At 46.3% G+C, this 21,942-nt stretch overlaps 1 protein-coding gene across 3 annotated transcripts in view; it reads left to right on the top strand.

Annotated features, from left to right (window-relative positions):
* The first annotated feature begins 1,788 nt into the window (after positions 1 to 1,788).
* ELAVL1 (ELAV like RNA binding protein 1) overlaps positions 1,789 to 21,942 on the top strand; it is a 41,899-nt gene continuing 21,745 nt past the window's right edge. For 2 of the 3 annotated variants that reach the window (XM_066984027.1, XM_066984026.1), the window contains exons 1-2: positions 1,789 to 1,932; positions 12,944 to 13,127. In XM_066984027.1, the coding sequence (XP_066840128.1) occupies positions 12,956 to 13,127 (172 nt within the window). In that variant the 5' untranslated portion in view covers positions 1,789 to 1,932; positions 12,944 to 12,955. Of the gene's footprint in view, positions 1,933 to 2,580; positions 2,784 to 12,943; positions 13,128 to 21,942 lie in introns of those variants that run through there. The other variant, XM_013196262.3, reaches the window with a different exon arrangement.

Here is a 21,942-nt window from a genome sequence, read left to right as displayed (position 1 = left end):
CTTTAATGTTTTATGGGGCCTTGAAAGATATTTCCAGACCTGTCAGGCTTGGAGTTTACATGTGAGGATTCCCCATCTGGCACTGAAAGCTACGAAAAAGGAAAAAAAAAATGAAAATGGCAATGTCTCTAACATCTTAGTCATTAACCTCCTTGATGGACTCTTGATGCTGCATGTTACCTTCTGTTTGATACCGTGCTGTTCAGACTGTGGCAGAGGCTGGACCATTCCTGGTCAGACTGTGTGGAAGATTAGGAGCCTATATATGGTGGCCAATATAACAAGACCACTTGAAAGTGAAATCCAACCTGAAATGGATTTCTGGGCAGATAAAACAGATACCATCAGTGCAACAATGCTGGGAATTTACTATAAGGGGCCTTGCAGAGGCCAAGTCAAGGTAGGTGGAGGAAAGATATTTGCATTTTCATTATGTGAATTTCCATGTGTTCCAGTGTAATTATTACCAGGTGTAAAGTATTTCCATGCATACGTGTGCAATAGATGGCAAAGCACACATCCTCTATATATGGCTTTGCTGCTATATTGCAAGTTTCTGTCCTCCAGGTGAGATCTCACTGCTCTTACACTGTAGGAAAAGGTTCATTAACGTGATTTTTAGTTATACTACTCAACTAAGTAAAGCTCAAATTATGAGTTGTCTATGAATGGCAAATAACATCGCATATTTTAATGTAGCAATGTTCTGATGTTACTTTTTGAAATTTTTGGCCGAAGCCAAATATCTTGACATGTATACAGGATTTACTTAGTCTTGCAAGCTTACAAGCGTGTCACACAAAATATACTGCTTTGTACCAGGGATATTATTGCACAATACTGTGTTACTGACAAAATACATTTGTTTCCTGAACAATGGTCGAATTTTACATTTAGACTCCTGTGCAGTAGAAAAGGATAGATATAAAGGGATGCCCTTTCCTATCAAAAATATGCTGGCAGTGGAAGAATGGAAAATTTGTGACAAGTGGAGCCCCTAAGGCCACTACAGGACTTAGAGCATAGGAAAGAGCTGACCATCAGAGCTCCTGCTGCAGCTCATCACAAGCATTTTGCTTGCACATGAACAGTTCACATCTTCACTGCTCACAAACACTCCTTTGTGCTAGTGCTCAGCGAGGCTCTCCCTTGTGTCTGAGCTACAGCTGGCTCTCCACATCCATGCGCGGAGGAAGCCTTCAGCTGACCACAAGCACCACAGAGCCTGGGGCTGTCCTGCTGGAGCTTCTACTCGAGCCCAAGAACTTGCTCTTCTCCCTGGACAAGTGCAGTGCGGAAGGACTCGTCCCCAGGCCGCACTGGGGACAAGGCCCCCATGCTGCTCCTAGGCCCCTTGCTGCTCCTAGGCCCCTTTTCTGCCCCTGGCTCCCCTCTCTGCCTGCCGAAGGCCCCAGCCAAGCAGGCCGCGGCCCAGCTCCGCTCCCGGCCCTTTCCGGAGCCATCCCCACGGGGCGCCGCCGCCTTCCCGCGGCCCCACCGACCGGCCGCTCCCCTCAGGCGCCTGTCGGAGCGGGCCGAGCCCCCTGCCCACCACCCAAGGAGGCTGCCTGGAGCCCCCCAGCCTTGGAGCCGGGACGAGGAGGAGCCCCCAGGTGCCCGCCGGGCCCCAGCCCCCCGCCGCAGCCGGCCGGGCCTCAGGCCCCGCTCCCCGCCGCAGGCCGCCGGCGCCTCACGCGTAGCACCCCCCCCCCCCATAGCCCGCCGCGAGCGGCCGCCCCCGGCCGAGCTCTTGACGGACGTCCCAGCGAGCCAATGAGGCGCGGGGCACGTGCGCGAGGCAGCCAACGGGGCTCGGCGGGCGGGACTTGGCGGCTCGGGGGGGGGCGTGGCCGGCGGCGCTGCGAGCGGCTCTCGTTGTGCGCGCTGCGGAGCCGTTACCCCGCCGCTGCACGGCCCTGCCGAGCCCCGCAGGTGAGGCCGGGCCGGCCGCGGGGCAGCGGTCGCGGGGCTCCCGGGGGGGGCCCTCCGGTGGAGCGGAGCGGGCCGGGCCTGGGGAGGGCGCGGGGCGGCGCGGAGGAGGAGAGGGCCGCGGCGGTGAGGCCTGGGCCTGGGCCTGCAGGGGGAGAGCTGGGGCCTGCGGGAGGCAGGGAGGGGCCCGGCCGCGGGGGGGCGCGGGGCTGCGGCCGGCGGGGGAGGAGCGGGAGGGCCCCGGCGCCGCCGCGGGGGCGCGGGGGGAGCCGGCCCGGGGCCGCGGCTGGGCTGAGCCCCCCCCCGGCACCCCCCCACCTCCCCCCCCGAGGGGGCTCCGTCTCCCACCTCGGCCGAGAGCGGCGCGTCCCCGCCGAGCGGCGGCGGCTTGGGGGGGGGCTCCCGGGGGGGGGGCTCCCCGCAGTGCCGCTGGTTTTAGGCCGCGGGGAGCGAGGCTCGGGGAGCGCCGTGCGGGGAGCTCGGGGCCGGAAGAAGTCGGGGCCGGAGCAGCGGCCCGCTATTGTTAGCGCCGGGGGAGGCTTCCCCTCGCTGCGGTGCCGGGAAGAGGCAGGAGCGCGTCGGGGGAGGACGCGGGGGGGAGGAACGCGTGGCGGGGCGGCCCGGGGGAAGGGGCGGCCCGGGGGAAGGGGAGCGGGGCTCCGGGGGAGCGGTTCGTGGGGGAGCGTGTGCTGGCGAACGCGGTACGTCCCGCTGGGGAGCGGGGGGGCACCGCCGGGTGCCAGGCAGGGGCCTTCGTCCGAGACGTGCTGAGAAAGGAAGCGTTTTTGACCGCACAAAGTGCTGCCGCTTGGCTCCCGTGGCTCGCGTGATGGGGCATCTGTGGAAAACCAAAGGTGGGAAGAAGTGGGAAAGGTGGAGATTCGTTGCCATTACGAATTCTGGTTGTTTTTGTTGTCATAACTCGTCACTTCTTGGAGTCTCTGCATTTCTGTTCCTTTTTCCTTGTATGCCATGAATGTGGATGTTGACTGCTCGTGTCGCTCGGCTCTTACCTTTTCAAGTTCAAGGACCGTTTGCACGCACTCATGTTTTAAACCACTTGTCTTTCCAGGTCTGTGTGAACAGTTCACAGGCTCTTGTATTTCTCTTTAAAACTGGGGCCCTGCATCTGTTCCAAAGGCTTTATCAAGCTCATGCGATCAATATGCTTTCTTAGATTTCCATTGACTCCAGGGGTACGTCTGTATTGCGTGATAAAGTCTAGATCCCTGAGCTCGTGAGTCTGCAGCGTGATCCATTGCTCTGTGACCGGCCTAGTTTTTGTTCTGAAGCAGTATAACTGTATTTATTTGTACGATGATGTGGGTGTCTGTGGTTTCGTGATTCAAAGTGTTCGATGCTCCTGACTTACAGAATAATGACCTGCCCCAGCAGCAGGCTCACCACTTGGTTTGGTTGGAATAAGAGCAGGAAATCTTAAGCTGATACTGGTGTTAAATATATTGCGTAGTGAGTTTACGGCCTTAACTCATTCAGCCCTGGTGTGAGTGGTTCTGCAGCACCAGATAAAGGTAGTTATGTGTGGCTTTCCTATGTAAACTGTCTTAGGCAGTGCCACGTTTGTGGGAGCAGTGCTAGTCCTGAGCAGTCTAAAGGGAAGTGTGAATGTTGTGCAGAGCATCTTTCTGAGCTTTAATCACTTCTGTTGAACGCAGCCAGTGTTCAGTGCTGACATTAGCTTACTGTGAAACGGGATCTAAGCCCTTAATTCAAGTACTTTTTGCTGGTTCGTGCACGTTCTGACACTTTTTCCCCCTGGAAAAACTCCTTGTCTTGACCCATCGGGGGCATATCATTATGTTTTCCGAATCCATTTCTTTAAGCTGTTATGCCTGCCTGCTTTCTTTCCTGAAGCACTGGTCTCTGTCATGTTTCTTATTTGTTACGAGCACTCTGTAAATACTAAAATGTTAAATTGAAAAAAAAAAAAAAAACCAATAACGTTAAAACGTTATTAGATGTTGCACTGAGTATGTATCTTATGGATAAGCTACCTGTAAGGATGGCAGACTTAGGTGCAGAAAACTCAAGCCTGCTGTATTTGCAGACTTGAAAAAGAGATGTTGAGAGGAGCTGCTCTTTCTGCACTTCCAAGTACTTTCTCTAAAGCATGGGAGGCAGCTGTGGGAGATTCCCAGCAATGTAAATGTTTAGTGACGTAGTCCCAGCATAGGAGAGGTGTTAAATTCTGCCTTCTGTTTAGAATGGGTGAGGGCACTTCTACTTTTTGATGTGCGGCTCTGTGATCTAGGCACCTGCAAGCTTCAAACTGCTGGCCTAAATGATCCGTGTGATTATACAACATTGTTTTATGTAGGTGATGTGTGCAAAAATAGATTTTAAGCTTCTTTTGGTTGTTTTTTTGGGACGTAGGGTGGAAATAAACTATGCTTAGAAGGCAGACATTCTTTGTGTATGTGATTTTTTGCTTTTTTTGTTTGTTTTTCACTGTTAGTAGCGGTGGCATAGTAAGTATAAATTACAGTGTTCCTCTCGCCCACTGCTTCCATTGCTGCCTTGTAGGAGCGCAGCAGCGAGTTCTGGTGTCTCATCAAGCCTTCAGAGATGGATTTCCAGCTGCTTGTGTTGTGTTGGTGAGCCAGCAGGATGCCATCTCCTCCTCTTGGTGCTTCATTTGCCATCCTATCCCATCAAAGTGAAAGTACCAGCTGCTAATCCAAGGATGGATCAGCGTGGGGGACAGCTGTTCTCAAAATGTGTCTGGAATCTGTAGTTTTTGTGTCCTCCCCTCACCTATTGCAAATGTCCTGCGCATAGGGAAGGAGTTGTTCACGAATGTTTTCTCTCCAGCACAGTGTCTCTGGATTGTTTTTGGACAGTCAAACAACCTGGCAACATCTGTAACCAGGAAGATGGTAGCATATTTTTATTTTTTCATATGTTTGTAGTAAACCTGTCCTTTTGAAAGTACCCGTGCAGCAGGTAAGACCATCTCAGCTAGAAAAAGTTGTCCAGCTGAGTCTTCCCTGCTGAAGAACTCCGTTATGTTGACTGTCAGCATCTCTGTCCCAGTGACACAACAGCCGTGGAAGGTGTTGACGTGAAGCTCTGAGCCTGCTCTCTCTGGCAAGGCTTACCGTTAACCTTGAAAGTCGGGGAAATCTCAGATCCAGCTGCAGTTGTTTCCTCCTATCTGAGCTGCATAATTTCCAACTGGCCCTTGTTCGTACGTATCAAGCAGAGATGATGTTGGGAGGCCCCAGTCCTCCTTTTCATGTTAAAGCAGCAGAGAGTGGTAATTATGGCCAGTCCTTATCTAATTTCTGACAGCCTCCTAACTATGATTAATTTTACTCCTGTGAATTGAGTTAGTTCATCAGATTGGTGGCAAAATGAGGTCGCTCCTCAGAAGAATGCAGCTTATTTTTTGTCCTCAAATGCGTATGTCTCTGGATGTCACTCTAAGCACTGTCAAAAACATTTACCAGTCAGTGTTTGGACATGAATAAAAAAACTTACAAGCTTTTTTAGGCAAATCTGATTGTCAAAGAATATGCAGAGCTATTTTCTTAAAATATTTAAATTATGATAGCTGGGATTTGTTAGCTAGTAATACACTTAAAAATAAGCTTATGTCCAAAGTTGCAAAAAAGAGCTTAAAATCTATTGTACTAGAAACCATTGATAGAGCAAATGGAAATAAAGTCTGTTGAAATGCAGTAATAGATTTTGGTAATAGCCACTTCTGCTTGAGTAGAGAGAATATTTTGTCAGAACTGAGAAAAATGTTGGAATTTTAAATATAGTCAAGCTGAGGGGGGGAAGGGGGGAAGAAGTGTCTTCATTCCAAGATCATGAAGGGGGTGAGAAATCAGTAAAAGAGGTCTATTAACAGTGGGAAATCTGAAGGACTGGCAAGCAGACGCAGTTCAATTGCCAGATTAACAAAAAGAGCTTGCATGTTAGTGTGAAAGGAGCAAAAGGAAGATACCCCTACAAGTTCAGCAACTTCCGTGACTTAACACTTAGAGTTTCAGTGTAAAAGAATCTTCCTGGATAGGTTAAAAGGCAAACTTTCTTTAAAAAAAAAAAAAGTGAGCTGCATTAGCATGTCTCAGTAGGCTGTGTGGGTTTTCTTCTTCTGGGGAGAAGAAAAACAAAGTACAAATGCCGAGTAATTCAAAGTGAAGACAAAATTTAAATTTGTCCTGTTTGCCGATTTGGAGTATTAGCCGTGGGGGAGAGGAATTCAGAGGAGACAGCTACACGGGGGGGAGTACTGACCAGGGAGCACTGTAGACAAGAAAAAGAAATAGGGTAACAGTACGGTGTGTGGGAAGGACGGACACCTCGCATTCTGCTTTTGAGTTCTCACGTGTTCTCAAACGCTGTGCCTTGAAGTTCAGGAAAATGGCAGTTCCAAGGAAACGTAGGACACGCGCTCAGGAAATGCGGTAGCTGCCAATCGGCTGGAGCACTGCAAGCAAGAAAACGTGACATCCGCGTTCCTCCTTACTGGTCGTGGACTTGTGTTTTGGTAATGGCATCAGGCGTCTCTCAAATATGGGTGTGCTACTCCATGTCTAAATTAATTTTATTTATAAGAAAACTCATCACCTGTCTTTGCAATTATACATTATAATAATTTGATAAAAGACTTAAGAGAGATTTTGACCTGTATTGTACATGCACGTACTAGGGTAATCTTTTGTGTTTAGTTACCAGGTTAAATTAAAGCTTTTCCCCACGTTTTCTTCTTGAATTGAAGAGAGAAGCTTGGGCCTTGGCTTTTGGTGGTGAGTCAAGGCTGAAGTCCTCAGCTGTTCGGAGTAATAGTGTGTGAACACCGGGCAGGTGGAACGGCGCTGGCCGGGCGCTGCGCTGCCGCCGACGCGCTCGGATGTCCGTGTGGGGTGCGGCGTGGAGAGCTGTTGGGGATAGGAGAGGAATTTGTGTAAAGAGTAGAAGGGGGTTTCCTGGAGATTACGGGTAAAGAATCTTTGGTATTCATAAAATCAAGGGATCTAGATCAAGAAATGGGGAGAGGTATTCTGCGTGTGGAGCATTGGAAAACTTTTTTTTTTTTCTGGAGGCATGTAGGCCTGGTGGAGTTTTTCTACTGGATTTGTTTGGCACTTTCCTTGACATAGTAGTGTCCTTTTTGTTCTATTTCAGGCGCGATCTCCAAGGAAGACTACTCAGTAGCTTCAAAATTGAGTGGTAGAGCAGTGTCTAGCCAGATAGCCGAGTTTGTTGTCTGCCTCTGAGTCACCCAGAGGGCTTACAGGGGGGAGGCAAGTCAACAAATAACACCCACGAGCTGAAGAAACAAGGGGAAGTCTCTTTGTGTAGCCCTAAAGTTCTCCTTGAAGCACCCCATCAAGATCCTTGAAGTCAACCAGCATATTTAAGAATAAACCCTTGAGACTGAAGTCTGAATTCTCAAGACAGCCGACTGTCAGACCTCTGCCAGCACCTTTTGTCTCGGTGCAGGATCCCTGTTCAGGCACCAGTGTTAACCCCAGCAAGGGGACTGACTTCCCTGCTGCACTGTACCTGCTGGGCTGAGGTGTTGGGTCAGTGACCTGTGCCAGCACCCTCGGGTCTGGGTGTCTTTCAGGTGTGCTTTGAGAGCTGCTGTGCCTAATAGGGTCCGTTCCCAGTTACCTAGGGAAGGTGCCACAAACCCTGTGCCCTGGTACTGTCCTGCATTCGCCTGGCTCTCTTTGGCCAAGTGTCAGATATCGGCGTAGCCATCGTGCTTCTGATATCAGAGACGAGAAGTATGTTCAAATAGCTCTGACCTTCTCAGGTTCAGCACCACTAGTGTTAGCTCTCACCTGTGCACCTGCAGTGCTGCACAGCCTTCGCTTTCTGGAGAGCTACATTGTGGGAGGGAGAATAGCTCGGTTGCTGGAGTGATAAGGCTTGCTGCCTGGATTTAATAAAAGTGCCAGCTGCTGGTGTGAAGGAGCACGGAACTCGTTGCTCATGGGAGAATTTTCCTTCTTCCTAGGTTCTGCAGTAGCTAATACATTCCCATTATCATCTGTAATCTGTTTAGTTGTCTGCATTCAGGTTTGTGAGCCCGGTGGTGGTCTAACGCCTTTGCAGACCCATAGACAAGGGAAAGGTACAGTGAGCCTCTCAACTGTGCATCTTCAGGATCAGGCATCTTGAGAATATTCCTACGTAGGCCTTCCTTGTAGGACTGCCTTCTTAGCAAACATCTTGCAGTGAAAGACTTAATAGCTCTGAATCACAGGATTTTCGATGCAGACGCTGAGTTTCATTTGGAAAAAGCTGCAATTGGTCTGTTGCCAGAGCTATTTGTGTCACTTTTCTTTTAAACCTTCTGGGATCTTCTGCACCTTTGAGAAGGTGATCTTCAGGGTCACTGCAATGTTTCCAGGAAAAAAAAAAAAGAATATGCTGGAGAGCTTTTCAGTCTGGTCATGAGAAGGCAGACCTGGCTGTGGATGAAAGAGCAATCTTTGAAGCAGATGATAAAGTGCTGGGCTATGTGAATTTGAGCACATCCAAAATTAAAGGAAGGTTAAGGCATGGTGCATATGGTTCCTGCTTCAACCTTGACCTCCTAAATTTGAGGGAAAACAAGCATTTATAAGGCTGGGTTATTTTAAACAGATCTTAATTTTAGGAACCCCATTACAGTGGAACTTAGTCTTACAATTTCCTTTGGGGGGAGGGAGAGGGCATGGAACTGAAGGTGTTTTTTGGGAAGGCTGCTGGGTGCCTCGGCAGTCTCGTTGCAAGTGTCCTTCCCAAGGGGAACTGGTAAGCCTAAAGATCATTCCTTAGGTAAGCCTTCTTTCCTTCCCCATCCCACAGCTGAGAATGTAAGCGCATTCACACTCCTGGCTTGTGTCAACAAGGACTGACAACCATCAGGTAATGGTTACGGGCCGAGGTTGGGTTCTGGGCCTGGTTCTAATCTTGCATCTCTGTTGACATTACTTGCTTGTTCTTGCTTTGAATAAGAAAGATTGGGAGGTTGCCTGTATTCTCTCAATGTATTTCAGTGGGAGTGGAATTAAGAACTTGATTTCTGACGTAGCATTTCTCATTTCTTCCATACCGACCATTTTTTATGGCTTTTTGGGAATTCTTTTCAGTATGCAAAGGTAAATAATTCTGAGATCTGTTCACCACCAGTGCAGGGAGCAATTTCCCACTGGCTTCCAGGATGGCCAGGAGGTATTTGGTGAGATGTTCGGAAGAAAGGAGCATCTTGTCAGCACTCTGCTCCTTTTCCTCCTCTCTACTATGCCGTTATCACTTCTGCATGTTTTGTTCCTGGTATCCCGTGAAAACATTTGCCAGGCCATTATGCAAGGGCTTCCTGTAAGTTGTTTTTTTTTTTTTTTTTCTGATGTCTGAGGAGAAGCAGATGGAAGGCTTCCTTCACGGGTCTTACTGCTTCTGAATCGACAGTGCCCTGGGTGCTCCGTGTTTATTGCAGGGCACGTAGCTGGTAAGGATTGCAGACAGTGAGATTAGAGGCCGTGGTAAAATGATTTAAAGTTGATAGCCAGTTGCCAAGCTCCTGTGAGTTTTGCTTAGTGCCAGATGTGAGCCTGGTAGCTTGCCAGGGTGGTGTGCTGGGGAGTTCCCTGTGCTCGGCAGCTGACCGGGGTGCCTCCTGTTGTAGGCAGCAGGTGTACCTGGGAGGATAAGGAAGGTGGATTTAAGTTGCTGCTTTTGGAAATCATTGAAATGCATAGCAACTTCATAAACTTGTCGGGAGAAGAATCTTGGCAGCAGGAAGGATTTGTTGTATCTCGGGCAAATTTGGTGGGGTGTGAAGGAAACCTGAACCTTCGTATTCAGAGCTGGAAAAATCTCATCTATGCTTCTTCCTTTAGTTATTAAATACTCCTAACTGTAGCGTTTCGCTTCTGTATTCAGCCTGTTGGTGTGTTGTGTGTCTAGGGCTTGAATTTTGGCCAGGAGGAAGGCAAACAAAGTTGCCTCCCATTACAACAATTTTGAGAACACTTAAGTCTTGTGGTTTTATAGCTTCTGTGTTGAGCAAAGAAGGTTCAGGTGTTTGAGTGTCATTTAGCAGGATAGGAAACTGGTTTGGGGGCTTGTGCTCAGGCAGTTCTGGCAGAGCGGGAAGGGAACCTGTGTTTAACTATATAATTTCACAGTACAGCTGAGACAACGTGACAGCCTGAAATCATCGGAAGGGGGGAGTCTCTTCCCCTGCTTCTAGCTTTACGGCTCTCCTCTCCTCTGGCGTTAGCTCTGGTGCTTATCTTGTTGCGAGGAAAGCAGATTAAAATTGCTGACGCAGCAAAAACGCTTCCCTCCTGGTGCAATTTTCCACTGCTTTTGTGATACAGATTGGTTGTGCTGTGGGCAGAGGGGCTGCCCTTGTTGACCCAGACCTGGGGGCGGAAGGCTGATGAGCGGCGTGGGTGGCAAGTTTCCGAGCTGCCGGCTGTCAGGTTGCTTCAAACTGTACTGCAAAAAAGAAGGGACTCAATTTCAGTGTATACTGTGCTAAATCTCAAGTTAACATAACTTTATTGGTGGCTTATTCTAAAAACAGTGCACTCTGTTTTTTTCCCCATTTAAAAGCCTGAATTTCATAAGAAGAAAGCACGAAATAAATGCCAGACATGACTTAACCGCTATTGGAGAAGGGACTGGAAGTCCCTACCTAAAGGCAGTATTCCCGATCTAGAGTTGGGATTTTTTGCCTCTTTCTGATTCTCCATGATTCTCCATCTAGCTGACAGCAGCAGTGCGGATGCTGGACGTGCTCGAACTTCAGCAGGCCGCGATCCATGAAACAAAGCAGCGCACCGTGGCCGCTCAGGCCCTTGGCGAGCAGTGGCTGGAGCTTCACCGGAATCTGCGAGCCGCTAATAAATACATCGCTGTCTGGCAGCGTTAAGTCACCTTACCTGAGAAGCCTGTGTGGTCATACGAGCACTTCTAGCCCAGCTTAATACCTAACTAAGTTGGCAAATACGACCGGCACCGCCGCGTGGTGCCGCGAGGCTTGCAGACTCACTGCGCTGCGACGGGCCAGGAGCTCTTGCATCCGCAGAGCCGGTGCTTCGTCTTGTAAAATGTCCCTTTCAGGTGGGGTTGGCTGTTCCCTTGGGTGAGGTGAGCACTGTGGAGGGGATACCTGCCTCAGACAACCTCGTCAGCCGGGTTCTCAAGGAAGCAGTTGCTTTTGTACAGCATCTTGTGTTGTTCTTTTGGCCAAACGAGTATGTTGCAGCTCTATTAAAATCGATACAAAGCTCGTCTTTGAGCCTGTGGTGACGAATTTTTCTGCAGTAGCGCTGTGAGTTTTGGTGAGCGGCAGATTTTGTGTTGAACTTGGAAGATTTGTGCTAATTCTTCAGGAGGGAGCTACAGTTGTGAGGCTGCTGCTGAGTTCCTGGTGCTTAGATTTGTCATCGGGCTGACTGCTCGCTGTTTCTTTTGGACATTAATGAACTGCTATGCTTAACGTTTGGATCTCTTGGTGTAGCATTCATTTACTTACGTTCTGGAAATGCTGTGGTATAAATCTGAATTTACATGGATGGAAAATGGAGTATAGCGAGCAGAGGCTATTAGCTAAGCAAGCGCTGCTAATTTGGTGTTGGTATTTTGCTAATGGTGTTCCTCTAGTGAGCACTTGGACTAAATGCCTTTATTGTAAAATCCATATTGCCCTTATTAGCCGAGTCTGGACTGGAAATGTGTTCATACTTCAGCATTATGGCAACTTTGTGGCGTAGGTTGAGGTCTGTATGCTGCTGGTGGGTGTAGGTGTTTGGCTTCTGCGGCAGAACGCGCCAATGGGGCTGACGTGGAAGAGGAGCGCTGAGCCGAGCATCAGGAGGCCCCGAATTCGCCACGGGTTTCGAGCAGTGCTGGAATTCCGCACACTTCACAGCTGTCTGTTCTTAAGAGCTGTTAACCAAAATGGCATTGTTTTGGAGCAAGAGATGTGCAGTGCCCTCTAGCAGAGGGGATGAACAAATGGCTTCAGCCAGCTTGAGAACCCGAGTCTAGAACCGTCCGGTGACCGAGCTTCCTGGTGCCGATGGCTTCCAGCACGAACGTGCCTGTCCGGGCTTCCCGAACCTGCCAGGCCTCACCTTTCTCCTGTTGCAGGAATAGGGCTTAAGTATCCTGATTCGGAATATTTCAAAGCAGCTGTAAAAGCACTTTTAAATGTCTAGTATTTTGGCAGGCCATGAAGAAAGAGCAGCTGGGCTCTGTTGGGAGTTGGAGCCGTAGATGTTCTGTGGATCCGAAACTTCAGCCTTCAGCCCCTGCTGCTGGTGGCTGAGTAAGGCAGGGGCTGTCTTCATGGGATGGAACGTCAGGGTATTTTTCAAGGCTTTCTTTAAAAAGGTGCAAAAATAGAAACTCTGTGAAATATGCAGCATATACTGAAGTTAATGTTCTGGTACAGATTAGTCTGTTTCGTGTGTGCAATTAAGTGCTCACCAGAAGACAACCATCTAATAATAACAGTGTCTTAAAATGCGTGTAAAGGAGAAAACATCTAGAAGGTAAACGGCCGCTGGCTGAAATGCTGAACTGCATCTAGTGGGTCTGGCTACTCCTTGTCTCCGTGTAAGAGTTTTGGGCAGAAGGCTGGAATTAAGGTTGGCGGTTTTTAGTTCTGTCAAGTCAAGTGCTCTGAAATGGGGAACCTGATTTTTAACTGTTGTGAGTGCTCTGCTGTTTGCAGGAATGCGTACAAAATCTGTCACAGTGCTTTCTATCTACATTTAAAAAAAAAAAAAAAAGACTTGAGCTCTTTAATGGTACATGGTTTTCTAAAATGCCATGCTTGCTAGCTTGAAAGAATGAATTGTTCTGGGATTTTCAACAGAAAATGTTTTGTTTTACAAGTGAAAAAAATATGTACAGTTGAAACAGTTGCTTGTTGTCAGTTCTCTAAAACATTTGAGCTTATTTCAGGTGGAGAAAGTTTGGCTTATTCAAACAAAGTTCTGGAACTTATTTGGGATTTTTCTCTTTGCAGATATATTATAAAATGTCTAATGGTTATGAAGATCACATGGCTGAAGATTGCAGGGATGATATTGGTAGAACAAATTTAATTGTGAACTACCTCCCTCAGAACATGACGCAAGATGAGTTGCGGAGTCTATTTAGCAGTATTGGCGAAGTCGAATCTGCAAAACTTATTCGGGACAAAGTTGCAGGTATGATATAAAAATTATGGTTTTGTTTTCTTTTTTTTTACTTTGTGGTAAAGTGCTCAACCAAACACTTGCCTGAAAGCGATTTAATGTAGAGTATCTCATTTTTGCAAGCATGTGTAACTGCTGATGTGAAGACACATAACTAGAGTGATGTTATACATAGCACTCACTGTCTAGTCTTAGAGGATACTTCAGGCTAAATCCAGAGGTTTTTGTAAAAGGTTAAAAGTTACAATAAAATTCCTAAGTTTCAGCATCCGTATGCATATCTGAAGTCTGAATTTGGTCTCTAACTTACTTTTCCTACAGTCTGAGCTTTTTTGGCACTAACTTACTTCCTTGCATAGCAGGAAAAAAGCTCTGAATATGCGAGTAAATTGATTCTATTTTGATCAGTAAAAAGATGTGTGGTATGTGTCTGAAACTGTTGTAGGCCTTATCATTCTTCAGGAATTTAACTCCTAAGTTCTTTAAATAGGATTGTTGGTAGTAGCTTTAGAAAAAATGAGGAATGAAATGTTTAGTTTGTGAAATACAATGTTTACTTGGAAACAGACAAGTGCTGGCAGAGCAGCTGGTTTCATAAGCTGGATCTATTTACTTGCAGGAGCTTTTTATCTGCTCTGTCAGGATGTTTTAATCCTTGTCCTGTTCAAATCTTTGTTTACAAATTCTGGTTATTCTCACTGAGAATTCACAGAATCTTTGATTTAGTGGGAGATAACAATCATTATTGCTGTAAATAAAAGTATTTATGCTGCTCACTAGTTGTGCATGCTTGTTTGTTCTTGGCACACAGATGACTACTGCCTTACGGAATTTTCTGCTGCACGTGCTCAATCTTGTATTTCAGATTCTAGCAGTACTGATTTAAATCATTATTTAATCCATGCCAAACAAGCCTGAAACTACTTCACCGTAAAAACTGCAAGAAAGCTGATAAAATGCATGAAAATTCTGTGTGTCATTCTAACTGACATTATTTTATATGCTTCATAGTAGAAATGAGAACTGAATAATGAAAACTTCAAAACGTACTTTCAGCATGGCTTCTCCAATGTCTGCCTTCTCATCTGAAAGAAATTTCAAGACCTAGCTTCACATGATAGTGCCCTACCAAAATCTGTACTTACGGACTGTATGAGTAAACTTGTCATGAAATAGTTCCACAAAATACTGATTTCTTTGAATACTGAGCTATCCAAGTACTTAGCCTAGATGTTGCCATACAGTTTGCGATGCTTAGACGTAGAGGCTTGCTTGGAGGCTACTTTTGCAAGGAAATAAGACCATTTGTTTTAATGATAGCAAGTCATTCACTAAATGACATAGGTAATCCACACCGTAGGCTGTTGAATGAGTGCAAAATCTTCTGTATGGCTGGTGAGGACATTTTAAATGGGAAGCAAAGCATGTTAACTGAAGTCTCAGAGTTTATTTAAGACTGTTCCCTGTAGCATCGTATACTCTGGTAAAGTCTTGTTAACTTTAACTTGGAACTTGACAGAGCTGGGTAATTTAATGGCCAAAATAGGTGCTTGTGTGCTTCAGGTTATTCTTAACAACCCTCAAAGAATCAGAAGTAAAAGTCCTCTTAGTTTGCATGCAGTCCTTGAGTGCCTGCATACAAAACCTTCACTCTTTAAAGTGATTGAAAGTGTTTAAGTCTGCATGGCTGTGTTAGTTAGGCCATTTTTGTTGTTACCTCACTAATTTTTCATTCACGTGCAACGCTGTTAGCCACAATTCCAAGTCATCTTCATGCTCGTTGATTGTTTTAGAATATCAATGACTAAGAATCAGCTTCTTCAGGAACCTTCTAGAGATACCACTTCACTTTTCTTTCCCCTTCGTGTTTGGCTTACAATTTGTACGTATCTGTGCTGTAAAACTCTACCAATCAGCCTCTGAAAAGAGCAGTCTTGCAGCAGAGTTCTGCTTTCCTCATGCCAGCAATTGCATTTGTATGGACCCCACTGAGACCCAAGGTAGACAAGCAGGAAATCAGAACTGCAGAAAAATCTGTTTAGCTCCATGGCTCTGTTTTCTCTGAGGTCAGATAAATTGTAATAGTGACACCTAAGAGGCAGTGGAGCTGTGTGGCCAGGACAGGAGGGAGGTAACCTCTCTTTTCATGGCAGTCAAACTTTTAAATGGGTTTAGTTGCTTTATTGACTGTATTTGTAGAATTAAAACCAATGTTTGATAACACTTATTTTTTCATGTATGAGGTTGTCTTTATAAAATTAAGAGTAACTCTTTGAAATTGCTACAATTTTCATCCTTTACTTTGCTGTTGATAAACACCAAAGGAATTGAAAGTAGCAGTAAACTGTAGTGTCAATTTACATTCCTTGCTATGAATTTCCTGCACTGTGTACATGTAGCTTATAGAAGTTGGCAAAAGTATGACTATACGCTTGCTTTTTTGTTCAAGCCATAACTTATTTTATTTCTGCAGTGGCAGTAAGGAGATGTCTGTGCACAGTAGATGAACATTAGACAGGGTGCAAGGCTCCCATTGCAGTTTCAGCTCTTCCTGATGATGCTGGTGAGATAAGGTGCTGGTGTCTACGTCGTCCAGTTTGTGTATTGAATTCCTAAGCACTTCCAGACATGGCTTTGCTTAAGTTGTGAAGAGCTAGTCAGTAATCAGCATCTCTACTCTCAGGTGCAACAAGCAAATCTTGGACTGTAGCTCTGTTGCTCACTGTACTTGTATTTGTTGTGATCGTCCAGGATTTTCGTACAAAGAAGTCTGTAGAACTCACGTTGGATATCGTTCTTTGTCAGGCTTCAAGACTAGCACCAGCTCAGAGCCCCAAGGAAACATTAGAAGGTCACTTCTCAATATACTATTGCACAGTGTCAACTCTGAGATTTTACTTTTCATCTTCGTTGTGTCTCCTGGCCTTTTTTATTTATTGCTGAGGCTTGTAAGTAGCCATTGGCTTCATTCAGCTGAAGACCACCCTGTGTGTGGTTCTGGCTCATGAGGCCGTGAGCAAGGAAAAGTGCTGGGGCTTGTCTGATCTTTCTGCGCTGATGAGACTGTAGCCCTCTAGCACTGACTTCAGGCATCCTGGTCCCGAACTTGTGCTCTTACTGGTCTCCTACCCAGCAATGTGCAGATCTCCGTGGGATCTGTTTAGTGCTTGTGGCACTTGTGACCCTCCTCTGAGTATCTGGTGACAGTTTTGCTGCGTGCACCTCTCTGTCAGAGTTCTGTCTGACGGCAGTTGATCTGGTTAGGAGAGGGAGGCACTCAGCTTCTTGAGGCTTCTTATTCCATCCCTCACATCTCTTAAACTGCTTGAGGAGGAAATAAGATATCCCTGTGATACTCTTCACAAAATATTTGAATTCCTACTGGAGGAAATACACAACATGATCCTTAGGACTGTGCCAGAAGCTGTCTATACCAATCAGCTACCAAAATATGGCCACCTCTGGGCAGATGCTGAAAGGGAACAGTGGGCTTCCTCGTGGCAATCCGTTTGCTTTTGCAAGCTTGAGGTCTGATGGAGCTCACTGGTGTTGACCTCGATCAGCAGCACTAAGGGATGAAGGTAGCACTCCATCGCTGCTGAAAAATGTGGAGTAGACGGGACGTTTTGTGATGACTTGTCATGATTGTGTACAGAAATCTGGAGTCCCTCTCAAAGAATACAGTCGTCATAGCTCACTTGTACTGCAAGTGCACGTGACCTGTTGCTTATAGGATCAAAACAATCACTTCCTGATAGCTGGAATTACAGGAACTGATGTGCACGCATCTTTTCACTGCCTTTTCCCTGTCATAAGATCTTATCTGGAAGACTCTCTTAGAAATTACGCAACCTAAACCAGAAATAAATGGTGTCCCCAAGCTTTTAAAGCATAAAGGGGAGGAGGGCTTCATTTAACAGCCTTCAGATGCTGAAAGGCGGTAAGTAGCTCTAGCTCACATGATGGGGAGATTGCTCATTGTGCTAGTGCGGTGGCTTCCAGTCTACTAACAGAACTCTTAATTATTCTTGTCTTGTGGAAAGTGTTCAAGTATTCTCTTTGGCTGAAATTGTTCTCTTTTGCATGGAAAACAACTACGGTATTGTGTAGTTCTTGCTGTTAACTGTGGAATTGAAATGCATCATTATCCTGGATTTTTTTTCCAGCTTTTTAATCACACTTAGTGGTATGCAATTTCTTTAAATGCACATTCCAGAACACCTAGCAACAATGGTTAACTTAATGAAAAGTGCATACAGTTTGCAGATAAATTGGCCAAATACTTAAGAAGTTAACACCCTTTTAGTTTTGTCAGCTTCACTTGATTTCCCTTATCATCAGGCTGGCCGTATAAACTACCTCGGAGGTAATAACTGAGTTCTAGCAAGGGTATGGGAATATCCTTAATACAAACGTTGCCTGACTTCAAGTGTGTTCAGAGCACAGCAGAAGCAGCGGCTGGCGCAGCAGTTTCTGGGCTCTGCTTCTGAATGTTCGGGGAACTTGTGGGTTGTCACAGGACTGGTGGGAACCCTCTGAGGAACTTGAATGTGTGCGGCTGCCAGGGAAGGACAGCTGGAGGAGACCTTGGCTTCCAGCAGCTCTGGGCTCTGTCAGCTGTCCTTGATCAGAGGTAGGGTTGGAGCTTTTGTTCCAGCTGACCCCTGGTTGGGTCCAGCCCGGAGCACAGCTCCCACAGCACCGCAGACAGAGCAGCACGGATCGCGGGAAGGACTGTGTTGGGACCAGCCCGTGTGCTCGGCAGCGGGGTGATGTGATCTGTGGTCTCTTGCAGTCGCTGGAGCAGCCATCCCTGCAGGTTACAGAGGCCTGGACTGAAAAAGAGCTACAGAGCGAGGGTGCAGCTCAGCAGGTCTTGGGGGTGCCTGGGGCCTCTTACGTAGGCTGGCTGGGAGAGATGGTCTTAGAGCTGCTGGAGGACTGGTGTCACCGTGTAAAGGACCTGTGGGTGGACTGAAATCCAGTCTCCGAGGTTGGTGATCTTTAGCACAAAGTCCAGCTGAAGGCCAGTCACTAGTGCAGTACCTAGATGTTCAGTGATGGGGCCAATCCTGTTAAAAATTTGATAGAGCCCACCCACAGCACGTCTGCAGGCGGTACAACGCTGGGAGGAGCAGCCAGTACCGCAGGTGGTCGTGCTGCCATTCAGAGGGACCTTGGCGATGTTTTCTGTAAGCATTACGTCTGGGCTGGCATAATGGAGGATGACTTCTACTGCCTTAGCGTTATGGGTATCCTCGCTCTCTGGAGAAACAGAGGGGTGTAAATAGATTGATGCTCAGTGTCCCTCCTTGCCTTATGCAGGCACGTAAAATCACCAAGGCCAGCACAGTTAGTTGTACTCCCCGCTGTATGAAATATTCTGCTTCACAAAAGCAGACATCTTCAATTCTTTTGCCTTTCTTCTTTTCCCCCACCAAACCATAAAAAATAAGCCATATTGCAAAATCTTTAATTGTACTCTAATGTTTCTTAATATGTTTTTATGTGGAGTTATTGTTCCACATCATATTACAGCACTTTAATTCTCTTCCAGTGGAGAAGCAGTGTGTTTCTGCAGAATAATGATTTAGTTCATCTTAAGCTACGATCATATTGACTCTGAACGCTTGGCAGAGTTTTGCACTATAATGTTTACAGGAAAAAAATGTCATTATTAGACAAGTTTATTCTTAAATGGGTAAGGGGGACTTTTTTCAGGCCATGGCTTATCGAATAGTCAGGTTTTCATTCTAACCACTGATGAACAAAATCTGTCCTAAAGTTTTAAAGAAATCAGATTTTACGGTAAGTGGGCAAGGCATTTTTTTTTCCCCCTAAGACTTCCTCAGGAAATCAGCCTGTGGTGTTCATGCACAATTCTGGGCCTGGTATTTTCTGTGTTCACTTTACAAATCCTTTTCACTTCACAGCATCTTGGATGTGACTGCAGTTCATCTGGAAAAAGAGCCCTGGAGCAACTTAAATTAAATCTCAATAGAAAAATGCTCTGGAAATGAGAGAGAGGAGAAAATATAAAGAGAATATATAGAAGAGACGAATGTGTGGAAGGGCTTCATTAAATTAAAGTAACTTCTAATATTAAATCTTCTGTTTTCAGGATTTAAAGCTGGCACTATTACTGCAAATGGTCAAAATTTTAAATATTGTGGTGTTAGCGACATCCCTGGAAGCTGTCTCTTTGTCTCTTTGATCCAGGTTAAGACCAGACTTATGTCAAGTTTGCTTTGTAGTTTTTGACTTTTTTGTTTGAAGCGTCTGTTTGTATTGCTTGTAGTCATCTTTGTTTCAAGGCAAATTCCATTTATTTTGCAAATGGAGGAGAGGCCACGTTGCTGTAATTCCAAATGTTATCCTGAGCTGTTTGAAGGTCAGGCTTTCTGAACCTGCCAAATACTGTTCATGCCCCTAGACTTCCTTAAATGTGACTGTTCGTCTTTCAGACACAGAACAGGCAGTAGCTTTGTGTCCTGCTTTGTGAATCCAGATGAAGCAGTGGGGGTGCATTTTGCATTTGAAAATTGCTACCAATAAAACTAGACGTTATTTTGTTTCATTCCTAGCTCCTTTCTGTTGCAATCAAAAGCCTTTTCAGTAAGATGCACTGGTTTTAAGTCTTAAGTAGAAGCAGGAATTGGCTCAGACAGAAACTATAACAAAGCTGAGGTCGGTCACTGTGGAAGAAAAGTACTGAGCTGTTGCATTGACACTGACCGTAGGGGCTTCTAAAGGGTAAATATCTTGGAAATACTTGCATAGAACCTGAACTTTTGTCTTTGTGCTCTGAGGGGTATGCTTACAGGTAGCGTAGATCCAGCCACTTTAGTCTTATAACAGGGCAGTGCTTTGCAGATGGCTGAAGTGAGGCACAGCACCAGACTGTCCCGCTAGCTGGAGCTTTGCCCTCAGCCTGACAACAACCTGATTACGTGGGATTTCTGCAGTGCTCTCGGTGTTTGTATGACTAACGATAGTTTTGGACAGTGTTTATGATTAAACTGGAGATGAAGCGGTAAAGAAAAGATGAAGAGTAAAAAGTAATTCAGAATGATTAATTGTAGCTTCAAGAAGTTACTCAGGTTAATAAAATACTTACTTCCTTTTTCAAAACTCTGAGCACAAGACCGTAAAATATTTCGTTGGGCAATGTGAATGTCACCTTTAGGAATAAGGTGCTATTCTAGTACCTGTGCTAAAACTGCTATACCTCTTGGTTCTGATGAGCAGCATGTTTTCCACTTCTCTGGGACTTAATGTGGTCACTGTGGTATAAATGGGACAGAAAGGGTGCATTTCAAGCAACTTAGGAGAATCACTGAGGAAGCCAGTTGTAAGGACCTTGAGATGAGTCCTGGGGGGACTGGATCAGGTGAAGTTTGGGATCAGGCTGTGGGCTTTTAGCTTCAGATTGATGTTGGAGGAGCTGAGATGCATCATCTGTATCTTTGCTGAAGGTCTGGGGTGTTCACTGTGTTCTCACGAGTACACTGTGAGCTTGGTGGTGTGAGGAGGTTTGATCAGCATGGATTTGCAATGGAGAACAATGCCCTTCTGCTGTTAATTTTGAAAGCTGGTGATTGAATACTTGAATAAAATGTTTGCTTGCTTCCAAAAAACAGGTTTTGACAGAAGTCTTTCAAGAAGCTGCTTCCCACTCCTCCAGTCTTTGTAAGGATGCCTCGTGGTATGGAAACAAAACCTGGCGAGGGGGCAGCCAGTAGCGACCGCTCGACTCCAAAGCCAAGCCAGGCAGTGCCTGTAGGGCTGGCACGTTCCCTGCTGAGGCTGATATCTTGAATGTTAAGAGGAAGGGGTTAAAAGCTGGTACAGTGTGGTGCAGAGGTAATTAGGGCTGAAGGACATCAGGAGGAGTTGGAAAGCAGCATCATCTCCTGAGGCCAGGGGACAAAAAAAGTCCAAAAAAAAAAAAAAGTGGAAACCTTCAGAAATGAACTCAACTGAAAACAGAACAGGAGTGGGTGCTTCCAGAAATGTGTGACAGAATAACTAATCTGCTGAAAATGGACAAGGTTGGAGTTCCTAGCCATGTAGTGGTCTTGGTAAGTCCAGGCCTTGATTTCAGGACTGCGCTAGAAATAAACTCAGAATTTGGAAGTGATTCTGTGAATGGGAGATGGTCTTGTGAGGTAGAATAAAGGTGGGATTCCTTACCTTCTCTAGACCTTTCATAAATCCTTAGGTGTGTTACATCCCTACTTAGGTGAAGTATGCATATGGACTGTTGGCACAAAAAGGCCTTCGGTGGAACTGGAAAGGCCTGAAGACCACGTTAACCTGAGTGTTCCTCGTTCTGTCGTTGGGACCATAGCTGGGTGGCCGCCTATGTCCAGTGTCCTGCTCGGAGCAGAGTGAGCTGTAAGGTCAGGCCGGGTTACTCTGGGTCTGGCCTTGAAAACCTCCATGCTTGGAAATCCGTCCCCCCGAGCATCACGGTGGTCCTTAGCTGAGCCTGCTTCAGGTCATTGATGTCTTTCCTGTATTTGGGCGCAGGAATAACTGCAAGCAGTATTTTAGATGTTGTCTAGCAAGTGTTGAGTGAGGGGGGATGATCCTTTCCCCCTTCCTTCATGCTGTACTTCTGTTTAGCACGATGCACGGTGCCCTTAACTTTCTGTGTCCTAGTGCACTGCTGGCTCATGCTCGCCTTGCTCTGTACCATGACTCCAGGTCCATTTCCATAGAACTGTTCTGCACCGCTTAGTGCCCGGTCTGTGGTGGTGTAAGGGGCTCTTCCTTCCCAGAGCAGGACTCTACATTAGTCCTTGCTGGATTTCAAAAGGCCACT

This window comes from Anser cygnoides, chromosome 27 (genome assembly GCF_040182565.1).
Source record: "Anser cygnoides isolate HZ-2024a breed goose chromosome 27, Taihu_goose_T2T_genome, whole genome shotgun sequence".
Taxonomy (NCBI): Eukaryota; Metazoa; Chordata; class Aves; order Anseriformes; family Anatidae; genus Anser; species Anser cygnoides.
Note: the sequence above shows the minus strand (reverse complement) of the source record. Positions and strands in the feature narration are given on the sequence as shown.